This window comes from Megachile rotundata, chromosome 12 (assembly GCF_050947335.1).
Source record: "Megachile rotundata isolate GNS110a chromosome 12, iyMegRotu1, whole genome shotgun sequence".
NCBI classification, from domain to species: Eukaryota; Metazoa; Arthropoda; class Insecta; order Hymenoptera; family Megachilidae; genus Megachile; species Megachile rotundata.
Window position 1 is genome coordinate 9,447,183 of NC_134994.1, and position 23,736 is coordinate 9,470,918.

The 23,736-nt window shown below is 39.1% G+C and overlaps 2 protein-coding genes across 2 annotated transcripts; both read right to left on the reverse strand.

Annotated features, from left to right (window-relative positions):
• Positions 1–1,045: 1,045 nt before the first annotated feature.
• LOC100875707 (uncharacterized) lies at positions 1,046–5,471 on the reverse strand. The gene is made up of 2 exons (XM_003702190.3): positions 4,844–5,471; positions 1,046–1,744 (listed from the first exon to the last, which is right to left on the reverse strand). Exons 1-2 carry the CDS (start codon positions 5,127–5,129, stop codon positions 1,611–1,613), a joined length of 420 nt encoding a protein of 139 aa, XP_003702238.1. The 5' UTR covers positions 5,130–5,471; the 3' UTR covers positions 1,046–1,610.
• A 9,776-nt stretch (positions 5,472–15,247) lies between these two features.
• LOC100882913 (uncharacterized) lies at positions 15,248–23,134 on the reverse strand. Its single transcript, XM_076538034.1, has 14 exons — positions 22,824–23,134; positions 22,179–22,366; positions 21,563–21,788; positions 20,348–20,527; positions 20,111–20,241; positions 18,811–19,045; positions 18,555–18,725; positions 18,249–18,382; positions 17,974–18,181; positions 17,687–17,875; positions 16,497–16,723; positions 16,194–16,428; positions 15,765–15,938; positions 15,248–15,663 (listed from the first exon to the last, which is right to left on the reverse strand). The coding sequence occupies exons 1-14, from the start codon at positions 22,873–22,875 to the stop codon at positions 15,530–15,532; spliced, it is 2,484 nt and encodes an 827-aa protein (XP_076394149.1). The 5' UTR covers positions 22,876–23,134; the 3' UTR covers positions 15,248–15,529.
• Positions 23,135–23,736: the final 602 nt, after the last annotated feature.

Here is a 23,736-nt window from a genome sequence, read left to right on the forward strand (position 1 = left end):
CATTAAAACCATGAACCAGCTGCTTCCCTTCGTACAATTCCCCCCATGGTAGAAGACCCTGCGGTGCATCACGCATTATAATTAACCGTATATACCGTGCTCAACCACCCCCATGTTCAGCCACTTCAAAGATAAGTAAATGCTTGGACACGCGTTTACACAGGGTGTACCAAAAACATGGTACATGGATGGTGAATAAAACTTTGTAAAAAATAATTTTGTCATTCTCTTTTATTTTAATTGCTCGTAATGTTACAAATAGCGAGGTAACTAAGATTGACTAAAACAAAGATCACCGGTAGAGATTTAATATAAATTCTCGAAAGCAAGAAATTAAAATTTGCAACGATTCGACAATCCGAATTGCAAAGAAATACAGGAAATTGAAATAGAATAAATAAAGTATCCTTAAGAAGTTTTTTTAAGGCGGCCATTTTTACTGTGGTAGTGGAACAGCCATATTGGAATTATTTTTCGGTTCCACCCTATAGTTTACCCCACACGTGCTACAGACCACCATGGAACGATTCCAGGTGGATGTTACGAAATGTACGTTACAAAGCGACGTCCATATTACTCAGCTGTCTAATTTTCGACTACTTCTCGGCTTTCGCGTGTCGAACGTTTAAGCGTAGCGAATGACTAAGACACGAACTCTTAGTTAACACATTGTCTGCCGCAGATGCTACATGACACGCTATAATAAAAACTATAAAGGATACAATTTCATCCTTTGCTTAGTACTAGCAATATTCAGTTTACATTAAATACCATGAAATATTGTACTCGGCCATTTTCCTAACGTTGTTCGATATACAGGATGTTACACGGTTTCGTATAAATTTTGCCAGCTTTACAAATGAAAGTACGACGTATGTGGGACACGTATCTACGCGTGTTCACGTTTCAAATTGACTCGAATGTTAATTACAAAAGTATTATACAAAGTTTGTACGAAGGACACCGTGTACATACAATATTTAAATACAGAACAACGAAGGAACATAAACCTTAACAGGGTAATGGTAATCGAGGACACAATGTGTAGTATGAAAGCACGATCGTTTATTAAATTTCCACTTAAACAACTAAATGACTAGACTTTCTTTTCCATAATTCTAAACGGTCAGATATACATTAGGACTTTCTCCATTCTCTCTCGGAAGACGAGATTAAACAGCGTGGAGTTTCACCTGTAGTATTCGATTATTCTTTGGAGGTGCTGCAATTGTTGCTTCGCTCGAGGAAGCATCGATTCAGGCTTTCGATGGCTCACTTATGCTTCAAAGCAACTCCTCGTTTAATGATTAATAAATAATTTCATGGAAGATCACTATCGTATTGCCTCGTTGGGACGCATATGTACGTCGTTCGCAAAAGGGTTATTTATACGAGAAATTTTTATACCCTTTCTCGAAAGCAAGAAATATAAAATTGGTTCCTACGCTTCGCATCGGTGAGCTCATCCAAACCTCCATAAATTAATTTGTGATATGTACAGAAAATAATATTATAGTTAACAATTGATACGCTCTAACGAAGGACATTGGTCGACGATAATTTACAAGCGGCAATAAATATACAGAATTCGGAATAGCGGCGATTTTTCTTCAGTTCTGCGCCGCTTTCTTCGATGATTTCATCGTCGTCTTCGTTGATTTCTCGTTCTGTTGCTTCGCGGAGTCCATCGACGTTGCGAGAGGCTTTTTATTCGCGTCACACACCTTTCGAGCTCGCCAATAATCTGCAACACGAAACGGGACAAGGTTTAGATCAGTAAATGTTGGCGTTCAAACTTCAAGGAAATCTTATTAACGAAATTTCAAATTAGGAGAAATTTTGTGAGCAGGATTCGGATCAAATTTTTTTAAATTCGCTTTTCCAGAAGAGAAAAAATCTCACGCAAAAAATAAACAAATCTAAGACCATATAACCTGTTTAACTTCGCGAGAAAGTATCATCAAGAGACTTTTGTCACAGAATCGAGGGTCAGCTTATTGCAACGTAGCGTAAAACCATGCACGGGGAATACACCACGCGTGAAGCACGAAAATTTCCACAACAAAAGCCGCGAACGAACAAAACGTCTTGTGGACAACCTATTTCTGATCAGGTAGTCACCTGAGCGCCCTTGCTGTTTCCCTTTTTACTCGATCTCTCGTCCCTTTCTCAAACTAGGCAGGTGCGATTCCGCGTTAATGGTATCACGCTGGCAACTTCTTGTTTACATTGTTCGGCTTCTTTTTCTTTCTTTCTTTTTTTGTAACAAGACCGAAAGTAGCGATCCAGATTGAAAGAACCAGAGATCAAGTGAAACAGAAATGATTACCAACAATGCGGTCATTATTTACTTTGCGGAGCAATGTGAGTCTATCGTACTCCATTTTGCTGTGAGTGCAATAACAAGCCAAATAAAGTTTGAAACTTCTAATGTTAAGATCCATTAGACTCAGATGAACTACGATGAAGTTATAAATTATGCACCCTCTGACTTTGAACCGATTGTAAATTAATTCATTATGGTCTGAAAAAAGTGAAGAGTCCTTCGATAGCGACAAGTGCAGTCTCGACAAATCATAGGATTGAGGCCATATGTCGAGGACGCAACGATCCTTTTCCTCGGGTTCTCCCTTTTTCGCACTGGTTCGCCATATGGTGCGCGAAACCGAGCTACCTTAACCAACGTCCTCTGGTTTCTTCCCTCGGCTTGAATTCCGTGTCGAGGATTTCGTCTGTCAACATCTGTTTCCTCGCCTAGTATCCAGAAAATTTTGGTCCAGCAATGGGCCAACCTCTACCTGTCTATATGTTTCGAAACGAGATTCGGGAACAAAGATCGAGATTACCTTTGTCCGTGGTTCCTCTCGTGAAACTACACCCACTTTTCTCTCTTTCTTCCTTCTCGAACGTTTTTCAATCGAAGGATTTCCAACCGAGGATTCCTTAAAAGGAGGTCAGTCTATTTTCGAGGCTTTAAAGAGCACACGTGAAGAACCTGAATCCACCTTCTGTTCCGAATGCACCCGAGAACTTTTCAGGATTTAAACTCAACTCAATTTTTTTAATTTCTAACTTGGAAATATTTTTTTAAGTTTAATATAGAATTTGCAATTCCAGGTGCATTTGCCTTTTAACCCTTGTGTAGACAATTGTGTAGGTATGAATCCATTTTTAACAAATTAGGAAGTTCTAAGTCGATGTAACTTATATGGAATTTCATAATAAGTTTCTCACACGAAATCGTGTAACCTTGTAATACATTCATGTGGAGGAATAAAAGGTGCAGCTTCGAATAGATAGAGCTAATGCAAACGTAAGGAGTACCCTTATTGCGACAGGTGGCGTACGACCTTCCAAAGGTCCCGTTGACGGTATCGCGTGTACGGGAGTTTGATTTAATCGTGGGAAAAGTCGATTTCGTCCTAGTGTCGTAGAAGGGGTTGACAGGTGTCGGTCAAAAATGGGCTCGTTACAGCGTCTCGCACCGTTGACTTTTCGTATGCTTCTGCTTGAAGAACAAACTCTTGCAAGGTGAGTAAACTGTTTCGTTTAACACAGGTCGAGCATGACCAAACCAAGTGGTCTTGTAACGTCCTATCTTTTGTGGAATAAGGTTTAACAATTTGAGGTTTACTAAAGATTTAGTGGGACTTCACAGAATATTAGAACTTTGATTATAAGAAGATTCATCCTTTGAAGCATGCATCTACAAGTGGACCAAGGAGTTAATTCAATAATCATGCATGAATCGAAAGATGTTATTGTTCCCAAACGATCGCCAAGAAAGTGTGCACATGGCCTTGAAACGATATCCAATAGTGCAGGGGCGATAGTTGGGCTGCATGCTGCATATACGTGTGGTCTCGACAGGACACGTTAGACCCGAAGAAATTCAAGGAATGCGATCGCGAAGTTCTGACTCGAAAACTGAAGCCCTTCGATGACTCAGAGGACCCTTCGGATATTTTGTCCGCCTTCAAACACGCCGGTGACTCACACGGCGTGATTCACTGGGCGACCTGCGAGGATACACTTCGGATACCTTTCTACCTCTTCGCAAGCCGCCCTCGTATTTATACCGAATCGAGCGTTTTAACGTCGATGCCTCGGCAAATACGCTCGAGGAACTTGTTTCGCGCGAATTGATCCAACAAACTTGGACCAGACCATTCGAGATAGACGCGACGCGACGCGACGATCGAGGAAGAGAGAGAAAAGGCGGATCCCGACTACCATGTTAGGTTTGTAATTTTGGAAAGCGATAGTGGTCGGGAGCGGAGGGTCGAAAGTTTCTGGACAGCCGCGTAAAACCAGAAGCTGGAAGCGGTAGGAAGAGGGAAGGCGGAAGAGGTGAGGAGGAGCGAGGCTAGACTATAAGAAAACAGGTCGGAGCCACGCGACCGGCTCTGCGCATGCGCCTTGCACCTTCCCTTCCCTCGCCGAACTTGGTCGCTTTCCCGCCAAAAACCTATGCGATACTCTTCACCGCCACGCTACTTTTTATTCACTTTATTTCGACTTGTACCGACCCTCCCAATCGAATTCCAGATCTACGACCGTTCATACGTAAATGAATAATTTCAAAATAAATAAATTCGGTTAGTAAATAAATGATTTTTCTTTGCAACTTTTTGGTTAAAATATTTAGGCTATTCCTAAGTTGCTACCATTTATGGGAAATTCCGAGAAGCACCGCGGTACCGAGTTTCCTAAGTAGTGCTGAGTCACACTCGATGCATCACGTGTGTCCAAGAACCCACCGGCTCCATTATCTCCCGACACGGGAAATACCAAAGATTTTCGACGCGAAGTTTGGTCACGTTATCGAGAGGCGTGTACTCACCATGAATATTGGTCTGTCTAGAGTACGGATTGCTCCGTTTTTTGGGCGACTGCTCGTACTTGTCGTTGCACTTTCTCTGGTAATTATTCTCCTTGTCCTCGGACCTCGGATCAACGCCCCATCGTTTGGCGAACTTGCTCCTTTCCGCGTCGAGAGCCTCCTGCAGCATTTCCACGGTTTCTCTCGAATTCGGCTTGCCGAACAAGCAACGTGGTACGCGCGAGGCCATGGTCGAGCTGGACAACACCGTGAAGTGAACTTCGCGACAGATCGAAGCTGCCAGCATCTCGAGAACTTCTTATGTTTCGACGATATCGAGACAGAGTTGAATCGGAGCAGGGAAATCGCTTCGACTCTTGAAGAAACGACTCTTGGCTGGTTCTTGAAAAAAACGCGGGATGCTCCGTTTTCTTCGCTCCCGCGTGCACAGGTGTCCTCGGTGACTGGTCTCGAGGGTACTCCGATCGATTTCCTTCGACTTTTCTGTCAGAATTCCTCGGAAAGGCGACGCTCTCTCTCACAAAGGCACGCAAACTGAACTAGATAACTTGGTCCTCACCGTTCGACGGTCAGACTCGTTCTGCTCGGGACTCGAAGACGATGAAGCTTGCTCCGAGTCCGCCGTTTACCGAAGCCACGAGGTTCGCCACCCCACCATCGTCCTTTCAAGTTCAAATCTGATTGGTGCGCGAACGCGAATGCGCAGTAAAAATGGCGCGCACTTACTGTACCGCCGTCTCGCTCGCGCCAACTGTTCCTAACCTCTTCTGACTAACCGACCACGTTTCGCTCCTCGTTTCTTCGTCCCTGTCGCTCTTTCGCTCCTCGAACCGTCCAACGGATTATGCTAAACGATTTTGGCCAGAGAAGGGAAGAAACTCGCGCCATAAAGCTTACCTTTTATTTTTTCTAAGTAGCACGTCGTATAGAGCGATCACGATCGCGGCTGCTGGCTTCGTTGTTCGAATGGGCCGCGCTTTCTTTCGAAAATCGTTTCCTACTTTTCTTCTGATTCTTTCGGGTGGTTCAATTTCGTTCGAATCAGATAGATTTCTAATATCGCGAGGGACCGGTAATGCGTTGGAACCTTCCTGTAAGTTCGGTAGAAGGGTCGCTCGAAGGGGACGTCCTCGAAAGGTTTCGTTAGGCTACAGGTGTTTGGGGATCGCAATTATTTCGAATTACCGACTCACAGATTCGAGAGGTGTTCAATCTTTGTATGTATTTTCGCGGGAAGTCCGGTGTTCTGCGACGAAAAGAAAGGAAAAAACGATCGTCCGAGAGCAGGTGGACCAGACAGAAGGAGGGAGAGGGAACGAAAGAACGAGTTTCGCGTTGAAAATTGACCGTCGCAAACGTTGCAATTCCTTTTCCTTTCGCGAACAGGTCTTTTTTTGCAACAATGCATCCGTTAAGTCATGATCGTATTTAAACCTGACGATCGTAATTTCCGTTTGAACCTACGTCTTAGTCAAACGCGCGGGGATCGTGATACTCGATTCGGATACGTAAATTGTATTACGATACGCAACAGGATAGGGGTTCGTGTTTTCTATGGGGTATTGTGAATGTCAGTCAGCAAAATCGTTCAAGGTCAACATTTTAGTTCAGCACAAGGTCTCGCATTTGATATCCCATTGGGGGCTACTTGGCGCGTCTCGTTTTTTACGACCCTAATCCTTGTTGGCCTCAAAAATCACCTACTGGAAGTATGTCAAATTTTGAGTCTAATAACTGCTACATTGTACTTCTTAACCCATGTGTCGCATTGCTTGACCATCATAATTCCTTGATCATTATAATTGCTTCATTATTACAAATTATCGGCAACGACCAATCGGATTGAAAATTCGTGCAAGCAATTATGAAGCGCAATGTTGCAACTGCGAATGAAGCGAAACTTGGTAAGTAGATCGATCACGACTCAAGGACTCGAACGTGTTTCGTTTGTATCACGGTTTCCAAGCGATGGGGGTAAATTCGACCGTTACAGAAACCGAGTTGAAAAAACACCGTATACCGTCGATGATGCGGGCACGACAGTTTACGTGTGTGAGTAGAATGGACAGGTGAACATCGTGATCACCATGGTCAGCCGGCGTAACGATTATTACCGAGCTCTGTGATTGCTTTAGTAGATTTCTTGCAACATTTCAGCGAACTGCATACGTACCCATCTTTATCAGCAATCGTAGAATTACGACGACACGATATCCGTTGCACGCCTTAACACTTATTACACGCAATTAAAATGGATAAGCACTATCACTTTCTAATCCAGTAACTGAGAATTACACGTACGGTTAACACGTTGATTAAGTAAGTGGTTTACATACGTTACTTTTATTTTTAACAAAAGCTGTTTATTTTCATATCTTGATCTATTAATTTCATCTGTGTCTGAGGAATGTGTCTAATTAAGTGGGTAGTTTTAATTGTATGCGATCTTATGGAAGTGCATCGTATATGGGCAACGTTGAAGAGTAACGCTTTCGATTTTTTCTTCATTGTAATACGCTTCTATTAGTTTAACTGGTGTAAATACTGGAGAGGTTATCAGATTTACTTGGTAATTATTCAATTTACTCTTTCACGCTCATGTTGTGCATACATAACGTACGCTTTAACTTGCAAAATTTGAGCGATGTTCTCTGAAGGAACTGATTAAGAGAATTCTTCGTGCTATCCAAAGAAATTTGTTTACAAAAATAGTCTGTGAGTTTAATTATCGTTGTCTGCATTTGCTAGTTAGAAATCATACATCTATCTGAATATTAGTTATTTTGTCTAGACTTGATTATACACTGTTGTACTATGTAGAATGTGAACATGATGCAGGTGTTTTTCAGCATCATTTTCCAAGAGCAACTGGGTCCTCCAGGGAATGTCTACTTCCTTTGGTCGTTTAAACGCGGGAACATCGATATCCGTGGGGGATTTTCAGTTTGAAGGCTCCGCGCTCCCCAACGAGTCCGTTGCTTCCGGTCCCGGCTAGCCAGACCGGAACACACGGGGAATGCATTGACGTCAGTGCGTGGTCGAAAATTAGAGAGAAACCGATCCGCAGGGGTTCTGCGTCAGGATGTAGTTAATACTGTCGATTTCAATACCCCGAAACCAAGACGATTATGCCTCGATCATTTTCCACGCTTCTGAACGCTCTAATAGATAGTATGTTCAACCCTAAAATGGCGGTGCCGGGTCAATCGTGACCCAAACGGTACTTCGACTATAGCGTTTCCGTACACAGCGGTTTACACTGTGCGCAGTACACTGAACCTACATTTTAAAACACGGAGTTCAAATTTTTGAATGTCGTTCGATTCTAACCTATAAATCGCAAATCGTTGGGAAGTGCAGGAAGGCACGAATTCGAGAAGAAAACAGCTGTCTCACGGACACAGAAATCGCGAATAATGGAATTTGAAAATTTTGGGACTCAATCCTTTAATCGCTGACCGAGCAGCTGGCAGCATGTGTTCCAAACGAAATAAAGAAAAGGAAACTTTTATTCGGCGAATAGCTTTTCTCCTTTAGTCAAATTTCTCGTTCATCTCTGAAATGATGGACGGTTCTTTGAAATCAAAATTTTGTTGCTGTCACTTGTATTCAGAAGACTAAATGTGCTAGTTAGCAAATCTAGTTAACATCGCTTACTGTTTGTTGCATCTTCCACCTCATTTACATCGTTATTTGCATCTACATCATTCATATTATCCTCTACATTATTATTACACACTCAATTATTATTACATGCTACATTACCCTCTACGTTATCCTAATCACTATAATTCCTAGGTAATCATTATAATGACCACAATCTATCATTCTCGTCACGTACACTAGATGTTCAATTTAAGTCCTCGCGTACTTGGAAGTCTTTGCAAAATGTTATCAAATGCAGTTCCTGGATGAAGCAAAGAACGAGGGGGATAAAGATCGAACAAAGAAGGACGTGTCGGCAATCACCTGTGCACTCAGGTATCCTGGAGAGCGCGTAAGAAAACAAAGCTGCCTTTCCACGTGCACGTTCACCCGCCAAGGAAGCCGAAAACAAACAGAATCCCTCGCGTGGGTTCCGTTTGTAAGTGCGCCTTTACAGGGAAATTCGATCTATTCCAACATGTTTGGTCATCTGTCCACGGGGCACGTGGTCCTTCGCCTATCATCCGCTTCCATTCCTGTCTTTAATGATCAAATGCTCTTTCAAATGTTCAGAGGCACTGGTGCACTGCGATAGGGATACGTGAAAAACTTGAAAATTTTAAGAAGACTTACAATCTATAAACTTATAAATTAGGGATACATGAAAGACTTCAAATTTTTAAGAAGACTCAAAATCTATAAACTTATAAATTTAGGAATTCATAAATGCAAGTATAAAAATGAAAAATCGACTAACCCATCACTACCGCACGTTCACATTGGTGCCACGCCCCAGCAGTTGCCCTGACCACGCAAATTTCTAAACATTTTCGATAAATGCCAGCCGTAATCCTTTCTGGTTCCACTACCTGAATCGACGAAACGATTTCGTTAAGGTCCAGTCTCCTCTGCCAGATGGAAATTTCTTGTTTGTGTATCAGTCACAGACCACTACGAGGCTGAGTGACGAAGGGGGTGGCGTCCCAGCTGTTTGGGATGCAGATGCTCTTAAAAATGTGGAATCCGAGGATAGCACGAATCGAGGCACACGCCAACCAGAAAGGTTAAACCGTTGAAGGAAAAGTGCTGTGCCGACGATGCTGTTGACGTTGCTGCTCGCGCTACAACTAATTTACTCTACCATTTAAAATCGACAAGACATCTACGTTCCTTAGACACTCATTTAACAGACTTCCTCAACTCAGACTTTCTAGCCTCAGACTTTCTGTAGACAATAAATTTTAAACAAATGTTGCACTTCAAATTCATAAAATTTCACTCGAGGAAGTTAGGTAACTATTCAAGAGTAGGTTTACAACAAAGGTTTAAACAAAATATCCAACGAGAACAGCGTGTAATTGATCTGAAAAGCGTGTAACCAAACAGAGAGACAGAAGGGGAACAGCGAGAACATTTAACACAGGATGTTCTCTTGTTGATAGTTGTTCCTGCCATCCCGCTACCCTAAATTAGCTTTTCGTGCGAAAGCGAGACCACCGCTTGATAAATGTATATTTAAGCGCACTTTATTAACCCTTTGCCCTCGACGGACCTCGTACACATGCTTGCAAAAAAGTTGTGGAAGATTAGCATAAAATTCGAAGTAAAAGAAAACGGCAGTTATGTCTTCCCGCGGAATTATTTGATCGTAGAGATTTTGTAGGGCGAAACAGAGCAGCGTTAGATACGAACAATAGTAGACGGAAGGCGTGACGGAAAGTTTTCGAGTCTGCCCATCCAGCTGCCCGTTCCTTCAACGGTGCCCTCTCGAAACCTCCTCCGCATGATAGTTTCTTCAGATAGACTGAATACCAGCAGATCTCCCGAAAAGACGCCCCGGAGGGGGTGGAACAGCTGTTCCCCTTGGAAACAGAGCCCTTCTACGTGTTCTACGACGTACTTTCTGTATTTCGCGATTTTTTTACACTTTATCGATCACACCTGTTCCTGTCGAATATCATTATGCATATCGCGCGAAACTGAGTGAAATTATTATGGGGGTTGAACGACATTTATTAATTTATTAGTTCTATAAGAATTGTGAAACTATTACTACAAAATTATGAAATAGAATACAAACGAAATAATATTAAATTAAATTATTGAATATGAAGTATTAAATTATTATAAAAAATAATTTTATAAAGTGTTGTTATCATTATTTATGTTGAAGTAAAATTATTTAGGTTAGCTACAAAATTATGAGATAGAGTACAGAAATAGTGTTAAATTGAATTATTGAATATGAAGCATTAAATTATTATAAAAAATAATTTTATAAAGTGTTGTTATCATTATTTATGTTGAAGTAAAATTATTTAGGTTAGCTACAAAATTATGAGATAGAGTACATTAAATTATTGAATATGAAGCATTAAATTATTATAAAAAATAATTTTATAAAGTGTCGTTATCATTATTTATGTTGAAGTAAAATTATTTAGGTTATCTGTAAAATGATGTAAGTAGTAAATAAAATTAATTTTGTAAAAGTCGTTGAAGCGTGAAATGAAAGCTAGACAGGAACTGGTAGTAGAATTTTATCGGTATTTTTTAAGGATGCGGTAACGTTAGCGGTTGGGGCTCGTGTGGGTGGATGAAAGAGGAGAGAAGAAAGAGAAGAAGCTGGGTCAGGAAACGCAGGATCGCCAGATGCCGAGGGTAATTAAATCGCCGCAAACAGGAGCAGAACCTTTCACGTTGCTTGACGGATGGCAGCCCTCGGGCTGCTACTATTTTCGAAGTTCCTGCGTGTCATACAGCACGCGAATGAAGGTTCCATTTCTTATACTCGTTTTTAAACAGACAATCAAATTTCAAAAATGAAAAGTTTGTAGATTTTTGTAGACAGAACAAAATGAAAGTATTTCATGCTTTGTTGTGAAAATCTTGTTAAGGAAGATTTGCTCCGGACTGTACATGACGCGGTTATTGAATGTCACGTTACAGCCAGATGTCGATGGCAATTAAATCGTTGACTGAACTTCCGTCGATCTGACATTAGACGGGTTCTCGTGTTTCGTCGGTCCAACAAGAAACAGGAAGGACACATCCGTTGAACGGAAGAAAAAACGACACATTCGGGAAGGTCTAAAGATGATCTATATAAAGAAAATTCGATCTCTGTTCACATTTTTTAGCCGTCACAATCTGCGAAGATAAAATGAACATAGATATGTGACACAGTATGCGATAGGATCAAAGTGTTAATTTGATTAATAAAAGGGAGAACGATAACGGAAGCGAAGGAAATCGTTGAATTTCGAAGATGCCTGGGAACAAGGTTCCCGCCAATTTCTTAAAGTGTGCTCGAGGCAGTGTAACGGCCGTTGGTCCGAGATACCTCGAAAGTGGCAGGTGCAACCTGGGCCAAACTTCATTAAACATAATCCCATCTGCGCCCTCATACTTTCAAAACGTCTTGCCAACGTTGCTGTCCCAAGACGAAGAAAGAAGAGGAAGAACTGGAAGCTCCAAAACTGTCGGTTAACGCATTTCAATCTTTTTTTGCGCTTAAACGGACGTGGCACAATTTTGATGGGATCATCTTCGACGTAAATCTGAAGTTTTGTAGAACTCTTATTCTTTTGGTGGTCGAAAAGCTCTTGTTTAGCTTGCTGGTATTATCAAGGTTTAGGTCTATCTTTAAGGTGTTATCAGGTTAGGTCTATGACAGGAAGGTTTCATGAAGTAATGCTCATGTTATGCAAATTTGAAGCTACTTAGCCACTTGCACTATTTTGACAAGTCAGACTCGTAACGCACTCGTACTTCGGCCGTGATTAATTTTACTCGAATTTTTAGTACGCTTCAATTTGAAGTTCATGTCCAATTATAATTTGCATGGTCAACGATTGTATAACATATTAACATAACATTTCAAATTTTTTTGTCTGTATTAATATTGTAGCTGTAATTAGTTCTGACTGACGCACTTGACAAATAAGCTATAGGGCAAGGGGTTAGTTAATAGTCTGTATATAAAATTAATTATCGATAGCAACGAATGATCAGACTGACTGCAACGTTAAGTAATTTCTGAAATATATTGATTGCATAAAAATTTCGGGAAAGAGCACTTCACTATTGAAACTTATAGCTTGACCAAGATGGCCATTTAATATAAAATGGCCGACGCAGCCATTTTATAGGTTGACCAAGATGGCCATTTAATATAAAATGGCCAACGCAGCCATTTTATAGCAAACTTATAAGCTTAACAAAAATCTGGTGAAGTTTCTGGTTAATGTGTCTTGAATTCAAATGAACTACACGAAAGTAAAATATAAAAGGATTTCTTACCTATTTAGCATTTGACTTTCCCTTTAAAGATTTTTATGAACCCTACTCCTGCAGATGTCGAAAAGTGTCAGAGTCAGATACCGAATTTTCACAGGGAAGAGAGTATTCTTGTAAAGGACCAGACTTGGTAGTTTATGGAACTCGTAGGAAAAGGGATCCTGGTCGAACAGTTTCGGTTAAAACACAAATCGTTTCTTGGAAGGAAGATGTAGCCACGTGGCAGATCCTTCTGGCACGCGTGCCTGCTTCTTTTGGACCTTCAAGATTTATCGATATCCGGACACCGTCTGCCGACGTGAGACGAAACAGGATACGAATCCAAAATTTTACCATTATCGATTCGAACCATCCTTGTCCCAATTATCGAAATTTACCTTTACTTTAAACTCGTATATTTCTCATATTTAATTCGCTGTTCGAATTTGCGTAACTCCGCGTCTTGATGGTAGTTTTGTTCTCTAAAATAACAGTGTGGAATCAAGGGTGAATTTGGGGATGTGGTAATACGGAGGTTTAGTAATCTGGTAAAGTAGATATTTGAGGATCTTGGGATTTGAAGACATCGGGAGCTCCAGAGTTCGTAGTCCATGTCATTCGTAACGAACCTACTTTGCAGTCTAATAAATTTGTGTTATACATCATAAATAAATTCCATCGTAAATAATTTGCAATGAAGATTGCAAGAATCTGCGATAAGGTAGGATAGCGATCGAAGCAAACACCATACCGTGCACCGAGCGGCACAATGCGATTGAAAGGAACACTTGCCAGACTACTAAAGGACCCAGGAAAAATCGTCCCTCCCTATTTTCCCATGAACTTGCCGTCTTCGAGCAAAAGGTGGTGCTTAGGTATTTTCCGCAGCTTACGATCGGCAGGACATCGTAAAAGACGACCCAGGCTCGAGGAACGAGGTGCATAATAGGGTTTCCAAGACCTTTAAACTTTAAAGGGACGACCCTCGAACAGCTGACGCGTTTTAAGGTAGCCAGGTATTCGTCTGATAAATTTTGTACGCTTTCAAAAGATTTTACGCGACGAAAAGGTGACGAAGACGCTCGAAAAGGGCGGGAAAACGCGTCTGCTCTGCAATTATTTCAACTATCGTAACTTTCGTGAGAGAAGAGCTACGATGTGTAATTTAAGGCGTAATCGTGTAATTTGATCGGTTTAAATTAATTTTAGGCACTTGTTAAAGTAAAGATTATATGGTACGGTGTAATAATTAATTTTTTACCATTCGGAGACCTGAGGGGGACAGGTTATTTAAAGACTTAAATTGAAGAGTGCCCTTTAAATTTAATAACCGTGTACCTTCGAGCCCACCGGAATACGAGTTCATAAATCTCGTTTTTGTTCGAAATACACAGTTAGGCTTTTATTGATTTCTAAGAAGGTCTCAGGTAAATGATTTCTAAGTATTTGCAGAACTGGTCATTTAAATTCTGCTTAATGATAGTCGATTTCTGTATTGTCACTTCATATTTCAATTTAAAATTCATATCGTTACTATTTCAGATGTTACTATACAGATGTATAATAGTTTTTTCTCAAAATAGAATTTCTTTCGTTTCTATGAAAAATGGAGCTAGTTGATTAACGTGGGAAGCAGCGATGTATATGCGGGGGTGAATTCGAGCCATTTTCTAGCAGCTAATAGATTTTTCTAATAACTTCGGTTCCCACGATAAACTTTACATCCGATGCTCGATGATCGTAAATATTCGTGCAGGCAAATTAACGCTGATTATCGTGGATTTTATGACGGCATCTGCTGTTCGTGATATGATATCCAGGTGCTAAATAGGGGGTGTGTCCAATCTTTGATAATATTTCAACCGGAATCGCCATGAAATACGATCCCTTTCCGGCGATGTACGCATCGAAAAACAAAAGAGATAAAAATTTACCATCTTCCAAAATGGAAATTCAAGAATTTGGAATTTTTTGGAATTTTCAGAATATTTTTAAATATTAAAATCTTGAAACTTTTGGGTTGATTTCAAAATTTCGGGATTTTTGAACATTGGAACTTTGCGAAAGTATTTATATTTTGTTATACAAGGGTAGAAGCCACCCTTCAACGGCAACCCTTATTAAATAACAAGCCTTCACTATTAGTCCCATCTTTATACCTAAATATTCATTATTTCCAGCACACAAAATTTTGCGATTTTTGCATTTAAATCGATTTCCGTTCGCATGAACATGCACATTCACCAGGTAAACAGATAATTGGGGTGGGCGTAACCGTGACGGGACCTAAAGGGTCGATGCATCGAATTGTTTCGTAAAACGGGCTAATTAATGACTACTTTCCCAGCACCATATGTGACCATACTTACACATCTACATGTCACAAAAATGCAACCACAATCGCACAGTCAATAGGAAAAATGAAACAATAGATATTGTTGAAAAGTTATCTGAATAGGGAATCATAGTTTTTCGAGCACCTGGCTTTTAAACCATTTTATTCGTCATTTACAATTATACAATTTACCTTTATCAAATGTTGAACCAAACGTTATTATTTTGTTATTAATGAAACAGAGAGTGTATGTACTTTTGGAGCTTCTTAACTCAGAAATTTAACTTGGTATTTAAAATGTCCCCCAAGGACAACCGAGTGTCAAAATTTGTGATATTAATACTGTAAGAGCTTGAACGCAGTATTGTATCCAAATTGTCATAATTTATTCACAACACATTTACAGAAATACGTACACTAAGTTTCGATTATGTCGGCCTTCTCCTCTTCAGGTACCACATGACTCCATATCCTAGCAAACCCGCGAGAATGAGACCTCCTATAATACCGCCGACGATTGCACCAACATCGCTGCCTGATTCTTCGGTTTCGCAACTCTCCACTAAAAATTGCGAATTATTAAAATAAAAATTATCACTCAAGTGATTTATGAACTTTCATAAAGAAATTATTTAAGAAGACTACTGTTAGAACTCATTTTACCTGCTCTCGTTGCTACTATCTTGTCAGTATTGAACGCGATCAAAGACATCTCGCTGATAGTCACATCGACGCGTTCAACTTTTTTTGTGATCTTAGGAGCACATTTGTACAGCTTACTCACGGAGGAAGTGAATACATTAGCATCTTGGGAAAATGCCACGGCTCTCTGTTTTACTAAAATTAAAGTTTCAAAATTAATATTCTTGGACACTTATTTAAAAATTTAGAAATGGGATCAATCTAATTTACAAGCTTTTAAGTAAGTGTTGAAATTCACAAATTTTCAAGTACTAGATATACAAAGTCACAAATTTTCGAGTATCAAATGTACGAATCTGCAAATACCAGTCCCTCATAAATCTCCTAATTTCGTTTAAATTTTGAAGCAACAATTTCATCAAAATTTTAATGCCACTTGTTCCAAAGTACCTTGTTTCGCATCCTGAAAATTCTTCTCGTCCATGTACCAACTAACATTTATCGAATGAAGCGAAAATCTCGAGTCAGTTCTTTGAAAAGTGAGTATGACAATATTCCTAGTATCAACCGTGTCATAAGTAGCATCAGTCTTTTCTTGCCAGATTAATTTCATCGTAGATGTTGCGTTGTCGCAACTGCCCCCTGCATTAATATCCTTCGGTACAGTTAACGTCTTCACATTAGTCTGAAATAAACGATGATAATCGATAGTTGACGTACAAGATTATACATGTATACAAATGTATGACTTACCCCTGAACCGCTCTTGTCGTAAGATATTCGCAGTGAGATCGTCATGTTTGCTATGATGCAAGCTATGTCTGTTCCTGTCTTCATCACGAAGTAGGTGGATTTCTTGACGGATGGGTCAGGTTCGGGTGCAAGGGTCGTTGGTTCGGTCGGTGGCTCTGTTGGTGGTTCAGTCGTAGTTGTGGTCGTCGTAGTTGTGGTGGTCTCCGGTTCTTTCGGACAACCCTCGTCTAAAATTGATCAAAAGTAACGGTGAAGCTAACATGACTTATTCTGTATAGGACAATTCTGTATAAGAATTGAAGTCTGAACTAAATGGACAAGCCATAGTAACAACCCCTTGCACTATTCAGGTGCGTCAGAACTAATCATAGCAATATTGAAGCAAAGTCGAAATGTTATGTGACTTTGGTATCAATCGTTGACTAATTGCTCTTGAACTACTAATTGAAGATTATTAAAAATTTTAGTAAAATTGATTACGAAGTACGAGTACGTCAGAGTCATTGGACTTGAGCTACTAATTGAAGCTTATTAAAAATTCGAGTAACATTGATCACGAAGTACAAGTGCGTCAGACTAATTAAACTTGAGTTACAAAATGGAGGTTATTAAAAACTCGAGTAACATTGATCACAAAGTACGAGTGCGTCAGAGTCATTGGACTTGAGCTACTAATTGAAGCTTATTAAAAATTCGAGTAACATTGATCACGAAGTACAAGTGCGTCAGACTAATTAAACTTGAGTTACAAAATGGAGGTTATTAAAAACTCGAGTAACATTGATCACAAAGTACGAGTGCGTCAGAGTCATTGGACTTGAGCTACTAATTGAAGCTTATTAAAAATTCGAGTAACATTGATCACGAAGTACAAGTGCGTCAGACTAATTAAACTTGAGTTACAAAATGGAGGTTATTAAAAACTCGAGTAACATTGATCACAAAGTACGAGTGCGTCAGAGTCATTGGACTTGAGCTACTAATTGAAGCTTATTAAAAATTCGAGTAACATTGATCACGAAGTACAAGTGCGTCAGACTAAATAAACTTGAACTACAAAATGGAGCTTACTAAAAACTCGAGTAAAATTAATCACAAAGTACGAGTCAAACTCATAAAAATATTGCAAGGGGTGGATTAAGATATAACTTATCAGACTACCCGTAAATTTCCTTAACTTACGAAATTACCTTGTCTCGTAGAAAGGTCATCATCGTCATTAAAAGCGATAAATGTGACGTTGCTTATGGTCATCTTCAAGCCCCCCGTCATGGGTATCCCATACTGTTCTTTCGTGCAGTTGTACATTCCATTAACCGCATTCGCAGCGAACAACGTCTCAGAGTCCCCTGACTCGCCGGATAATATTGTATCCTGCTCTAAAATTCATCAGGATGATTATGCAACACGAACACTGTGAAACGCGATATCAATCAAATCAATCACTTATACAAGTATATACGTATAAGGTACGTACTAATTGCGTCCGGAAAATCCTTTTTGTCCAAAGAAATTTCGGCTTCTATCTGATTCACGAAGAAGATAGTCGAGTTTCGACGTATGTAAAATAGAATTGACCTCTTTGTGGAGCCCGAGGACCAGTCTAAACGCATTGTTGATGCGAACTTTTCACATGTGCCGGTGGCTTTAAGCGGAGATGGCACAGATATAGGTTTGCTGTCGTTCTAATAATCGAAAATATTTGTTGTTTGTTATTGAGTTTTACAAATATCATTGTGTTCTACGCTTTACCTTATCGTTTGTTTCGTATTGCACGTCTATGGTGATGTCCATGCTCGCCAAAATGCAAGGTACGCCATCAGAGTTCTTTACAACGTACTTGAAGTCTTGCTCTTTAGGGCTGAGTTCTGATTTACAATCCACCGCTGGAAAGTTTGCAACATATTTGAGCTGGCGAAGATTTATGTCACGACTAATTTTTTATCGAAGTTCTAATTTTTATTTTTGAAGTTCAATAAAATTTACGGTACTTATGACAGAATTTGGAGAGGAATTATTATTTCGGGTTAATTGCAAACTATTATGAAACCATGATACCTGTCTTCTTCGAGAAATCGCTGTTAGTATCGAAGGCGACTAACAGCAGGTTGCTAACGTTCATAACAGAATTTTCTAAAGAAATAACTTTGTTCGCGCAACTGTACAGTCCATTTTCTGGCGCGATTAATTCCTGAAATAAGATTGGCGAACGGTCCTTCAATCTTGTGCCTGTATGGAAAGCAATATGCAAGTCGTTAACCATTTGTCCAAATAAATTGCATTTCTACTTCTAAAAGAGAATTATTCTACGTACTAGTAGAGCCAGGGAAATTTTTGCTGTCTGCGTATATGTCGTAGGTTATGCCGCTAACAAATGTTCGTCCATCCTTCATGAATATAATTGTAACCGAATTCTCCGTGTTTTCGGTAACAAACGCTGATTGCTCTTTTGTTGATTCCGGCCAAGTTATGATCATCGTAGTTCGTACTGCGCCGCATTTTCCAGTTACTGTTCTTTCACTCGGAATGCTTTTGATACCTTCTTTAACCTGTATTTGGAAGTGTTTGTGGAATAAGATAAAATTAGATGTTGATATTCGAAATAAGAATGTTTTGAATTTCGAATTATTGGAGTAATTAGAGAGAGGATTGAGTAGAATTAGAATTCACGGTGACATTACTAAATGTCCTGATGAAGGGAAGATCTATGGCGGTATAACGCTTGGTGATATAACATGTGGTAATTTAACATGTGGAGATATGACATGTATAGCTATCTAACATGTGAGGATGTAACATATAGAAATTTAACATATGGTAAAGTAACGCGTGGTAATCGAATGCGTGGAAATACAACACATGGCAATATAACGTGTGGTGATGTAACGCGAGGTGATCTAACGTGTCGAGATATTCCATACATGCAAACCTAACATGTAAGGATGTAACATATAGAAATTTAACATATGGTAAAGTAACGCGTGGCAATCGAATGCGTGGAAATACAACACATGGCAATATAACGTGTGGTGATGTAACGCGAGGTGATCTAACGTGTCGAGATATTCCATACATGCAAATCTAACATGCGAGGATGTAACATATAGAAAGTTAACATATGGTAAAGTAACGCGTGGTAATCGAATGCGTGGAAATACAACACATGGCAATATAACGTGTGGTGATGTAACGCAAGGTGATCTAACGTGTCGAGATATTCCATACATGCAAACCTAACATGTGAGGATGTAACATATAGAAATTTAACATATGTTAAAGTAACGCGTGGTAATCGAATGCGTGGAAGTACAACACATGGCAATATAACGTGTGGTGATGTAACGCGTGGCAATCGAATGCGTGGAAGTACAACACATGGCAATGTAACGTGTGGTGATGTAACGCGAGGTAATCTAACGTGTCGAGATATTCCATACATGCAAATCTAACATGTGAGGATGTAACATATAGAAAGTTAACATATGGTAAAGTAACGCGTGGTAATCGAATGCGTGGAAGTACAACACGTGGCAATATAACGCGTAGTGATATAACACATGATAATAAAAAAATAATGAAATGGGTTTCTGTAGCACAGAATTAAAAATACTTGCCCCATCTTTCGTAGGATATGGAATTGTGAAAGATATGTCCATTTTTGCTAAGATGCAAGATTCGTTTTTATCGTTGTTCAGAAAGTAAGGAAACGTGTCAGTTTTATTTTCAGTCTTAGAACATTGTTTATCTGAAAATTCCCAATTTTTATTCATTTTAGCAAGCTTATGTAGCACCAGTCTAAACGGAGTTCAATTCCTACCCCATTATTAACAGAATTTTAATGATCGTTTTACCTTTACGCATGGAATAATCATTGACCTTGTTGAATGCAATTACAGAAATATTGGCCATTTCAAATTCAATATCGCCAACTTTTATAGTTTCGTTCTCACACTTGTGTAGACCAGTTTTCACAGGTGCAACTAACAAACGAAGATCATTGCCCGAAAACCAATCCCTTGTTCTGTTTTCCTCTAATTTAACAAGAAAGCATTGATTTAGAGAAATTTTGTTTATAGATGATTTAAGTTTTCTTAAATAAATTTACTAAGTTTTATGGAATTTTTGTGTAGTACAGTGATGAGCAAATTTCTGAATTTCTAAATTTCTAAATTTTCAAATTCTCAAATTCCTAAATTTCCAAATTTCCCAAATTCCCAAATTCCCAAATTCCCAAATTTCCAAATTTCCCAAATTCTCAAATTTCCAAATTTCCAAATTTCCCAAATTCTCAAAATCCCAAATTTCCCAAATTCTCAAATTCTCAAATTCCCAAATTTCTAAATTTCCCAAATTCTCAAATTCTTAAATTTTCAAATTTCCCAAATTCCCAAATTTCCCAAACTCCCAAATTTCCAAATTTCCTAAACTCCCAAATCCCCAAATTCCCAAATCCCCAAATTCCCAAATCCCCAAATCTCCAAATCCCCAAATCCCCAAATCCCCAAACCCCCAAATTCCCAAATTCCTAAATTTCCAAATCCCCAAATCCCCAAATCCCCAAACCCCCAAATTCCCAAATTCCTAAATCCTTAAATACCTAAATCTCCAAATCCCCAAATTCCCAAATTCCCAAATTTCCCAAACTCCCAAATTTCCAAATTTCCCAAACTCCCAAATCCCAAAATTCCCAAATCCCCAAATTCCCAAATCCCCAAATCTCCAAATCCCCAAATCCCCAAATCCCCAAACCCCCAAATTCCCAAATTCCTAAATTTCCAAATCCCCAAACCCCCAAACCCCCAAACCCCCAAACCCCCAAATTCCCAAATTCCTAAATCCTCAAATACCTAAATCTCCAAATCCCCAAATTCCCAAATTCTTAAATCACTAACCACCTAATTTAAAAAATCCACAATCCCAAACATTACATAAAAAGGAATCGACATCCCCGTCACCCTATCACCGCACTCCCCACGAGCGTCTTCAAGTTCCTCGGAGAACAACTAATCCCATCACTGTACCCATTTCCAAACCCAAAACAAATGTGAGTACATAGATTGTATCACCTTTTTCCGTGATTCCGGGGAAATTCGTGTTATCCAAATAAATACGAGCTGTGATCGAGTACAGCAAGAAGTTAGTATGGTCGTTGATAAACGTAAACGTAACAACATTATTTTTGACTTTTTCGTCCTTTCCTTGTTTCCAAGTAAAAGTCATTTCGGATTTTGCATCGGAACAAGTACCAGTGGGCTTTTCATCTGCTGGTACCTCTAAAGATCCAGGTACAGTCTGCAAATGAAACTTTTGTTATTCGTGGAAATAAATCAGCCATTTCTTCTTATTTATTTGCAACTTATTATTTACAGTTTACCATTAATCAACTATCTTAATATTGCAGAATAGCAATACACAATTTAGACGTTCTCTTTGCGGTTAAAAAAGCTATTTCATAATATCATACTGAGTAGTGACATATAAAATTGCAGAAGTTATTACAGTTAGTTACATTTTCAGCACATATGTGAAATATGCTCTGTTCGGAATTATAACATTACGTACTAATAAAATATGTATTGAATTCAGGTTTCGCTATTTTTTCTTATTCTTGTAAAAATGATGGATTTGAGAGTTAACTTAATAAGTTAGTAACAAACAGAAATCAAGTATCGAGATTCTTACCCCATTCTCCGTTGTGTATGGTACCGTCATTTTTATTGCCATATTTGCCAGGATACACGGTACACCTCTTTTGTTGGGAACTTGGTATTGGAAATCATCCTTCGTCATCTGCACATCTAAGATATCTTCTTGCATCAAATTCTCATTCGTTTCTATTATTTGCACTGGGTTGTAAGCGCTGCACGACGCTGAAATGTATGGTTAAGTTTAATTAATAATTAAATTGTTACATTGAATCGATGGACATTGTGATGCGATTCAAGAAACTTTCGTCAGGAAATTTTTAGGAAAACAATGCATGAAATCTTTCATCGAAATCATTCAAGTATGCTGTCTTTGGAAACTCGACTTTGATCGATTAATCTTCGTGCAACAGCATAATTTCACGAACTTGAATTCACATTGAAACTATGAACATCGAAATCACTTCCTGTACAATTACACTGTTTATTTCTTTCTTATTTCCCGACATTCAAATTAAATAAACGATAAATTAATATTACAAATGAATTCACTTTCTCATAGCTTTAATATTTATAATACATCATACTGTTCACAAGAAATCAGCCTAATGATTCATACTCTTCACAACGGAAAGCTTTTCCTCAAATATCCTTGCACCACTTGTGAAATCACGAAACTCACCAACAATCAGAAAAGCAGCGAGCAGCAAAAACTGCGCGTGTTTCCGCGCCATGTTTCACGATCGCGCTAACAGTACTCCGGTTTTTCGAATATTCACGATAGAAAAACAGGGAAAATGAGGAAAGGTGTTCGAAGTTGCCGATATAAAGCGAAGAGATTACGTATCCCTACCGTCGACACATTTTTACGTTATCGTTTGCTTTAGAGTAGAACCAGATAACGTGTTATATCTCTAATCTAGCCCTCGTAACGATACGGAACTTTTGTAATTCCAATCTGCTGGATCTCGTATTATAAACACTTTCTGATCGGTATGTCTGCACAGGTAGAAATTAAAAAACGTAATCTCGAATCGTGTTACATTGTATGCGCAGTAAGAAACGTGTATTTATTTTAAGTCATGATTATAACTATAACTTAATCGCTTGTATGATCATAACTTACCGATAAATCATAAGTTAATTCTAAGTGAGTGATTTTCCTTTTAAAGCTGCCATTTTTTACAAACTTGAAGATTAAATAATCTCAATTAAATGAGGTAATTGTAAAATAATTTTTGTTTGAAAGTTTAATAAAATTGATTGCAACAAAAGTAGCATTCGATACATCATGAATTAAATTTGCAGACAAAGGAATTGTTATTCGATCATCGTGCAGTATTACACTTATCGATTCCTTCATGAAGCTTGACAGATCGACCGCGCAACGAGGCTCGCGTTTCACAGTTTTCGATATCGACCGATCAATACTGTGACCAAAATTATCTGACGTTTGCGAGCCTTGCAGCGCAGAAATCAATAAGCAGATAACAATGTTTCAAGCTTAGCACAAACTTGCAATTTGTGCAATTCGAATTTTTATCGACTGTTAATATTGATTTTATTTTCGATTTAAATAGTTGAAAGCTTATACT

What these genes read in the sequence shown, in the direction of transcription:
- LOC100875707 (XM_003702190.3), bottom strand. Translation starts at nt 5,129, where the DNA reads ATGCTGGCAGCTTCGATCTGTCGCGAAGTTCACTTCACGGTGTTGTCC. An exon ending in TAGACAGACCAATATTCATG is followed by an intron (nt 1,745 to 4,843) that starts GTGAGTACACGC and finishes TTCGTGTTGCAG; the next exon opens with ATTATTGGCGAGCTCGAAAG.
- LOC100882913 (XM_076538034.1), bottom strand. Translation starts at nt 22,875, where the DNA reads ATGGCGCGGAAACACGCGCAGTTTTTGCTGCTCGCTGCTTTTCTGATT. An exon ending in TGATTATTCCATGCGTAAAG is followed by an intron (nt 20,242 to 20,347) that starts GTAAAACGATCA and finishes GGGAATTTTCAG; the next exon opens with ATAAACAATGTTCTAAGACT. An exon ending in ACGACAAGAGCGGTTCAGGG is followed by an intron (nt 16,429 to 16,496) that starts GTAAGTCATACA and finishes CGTTTATTTCAG; the next exon opens with ACTAATGTGAAGACGTTAAC.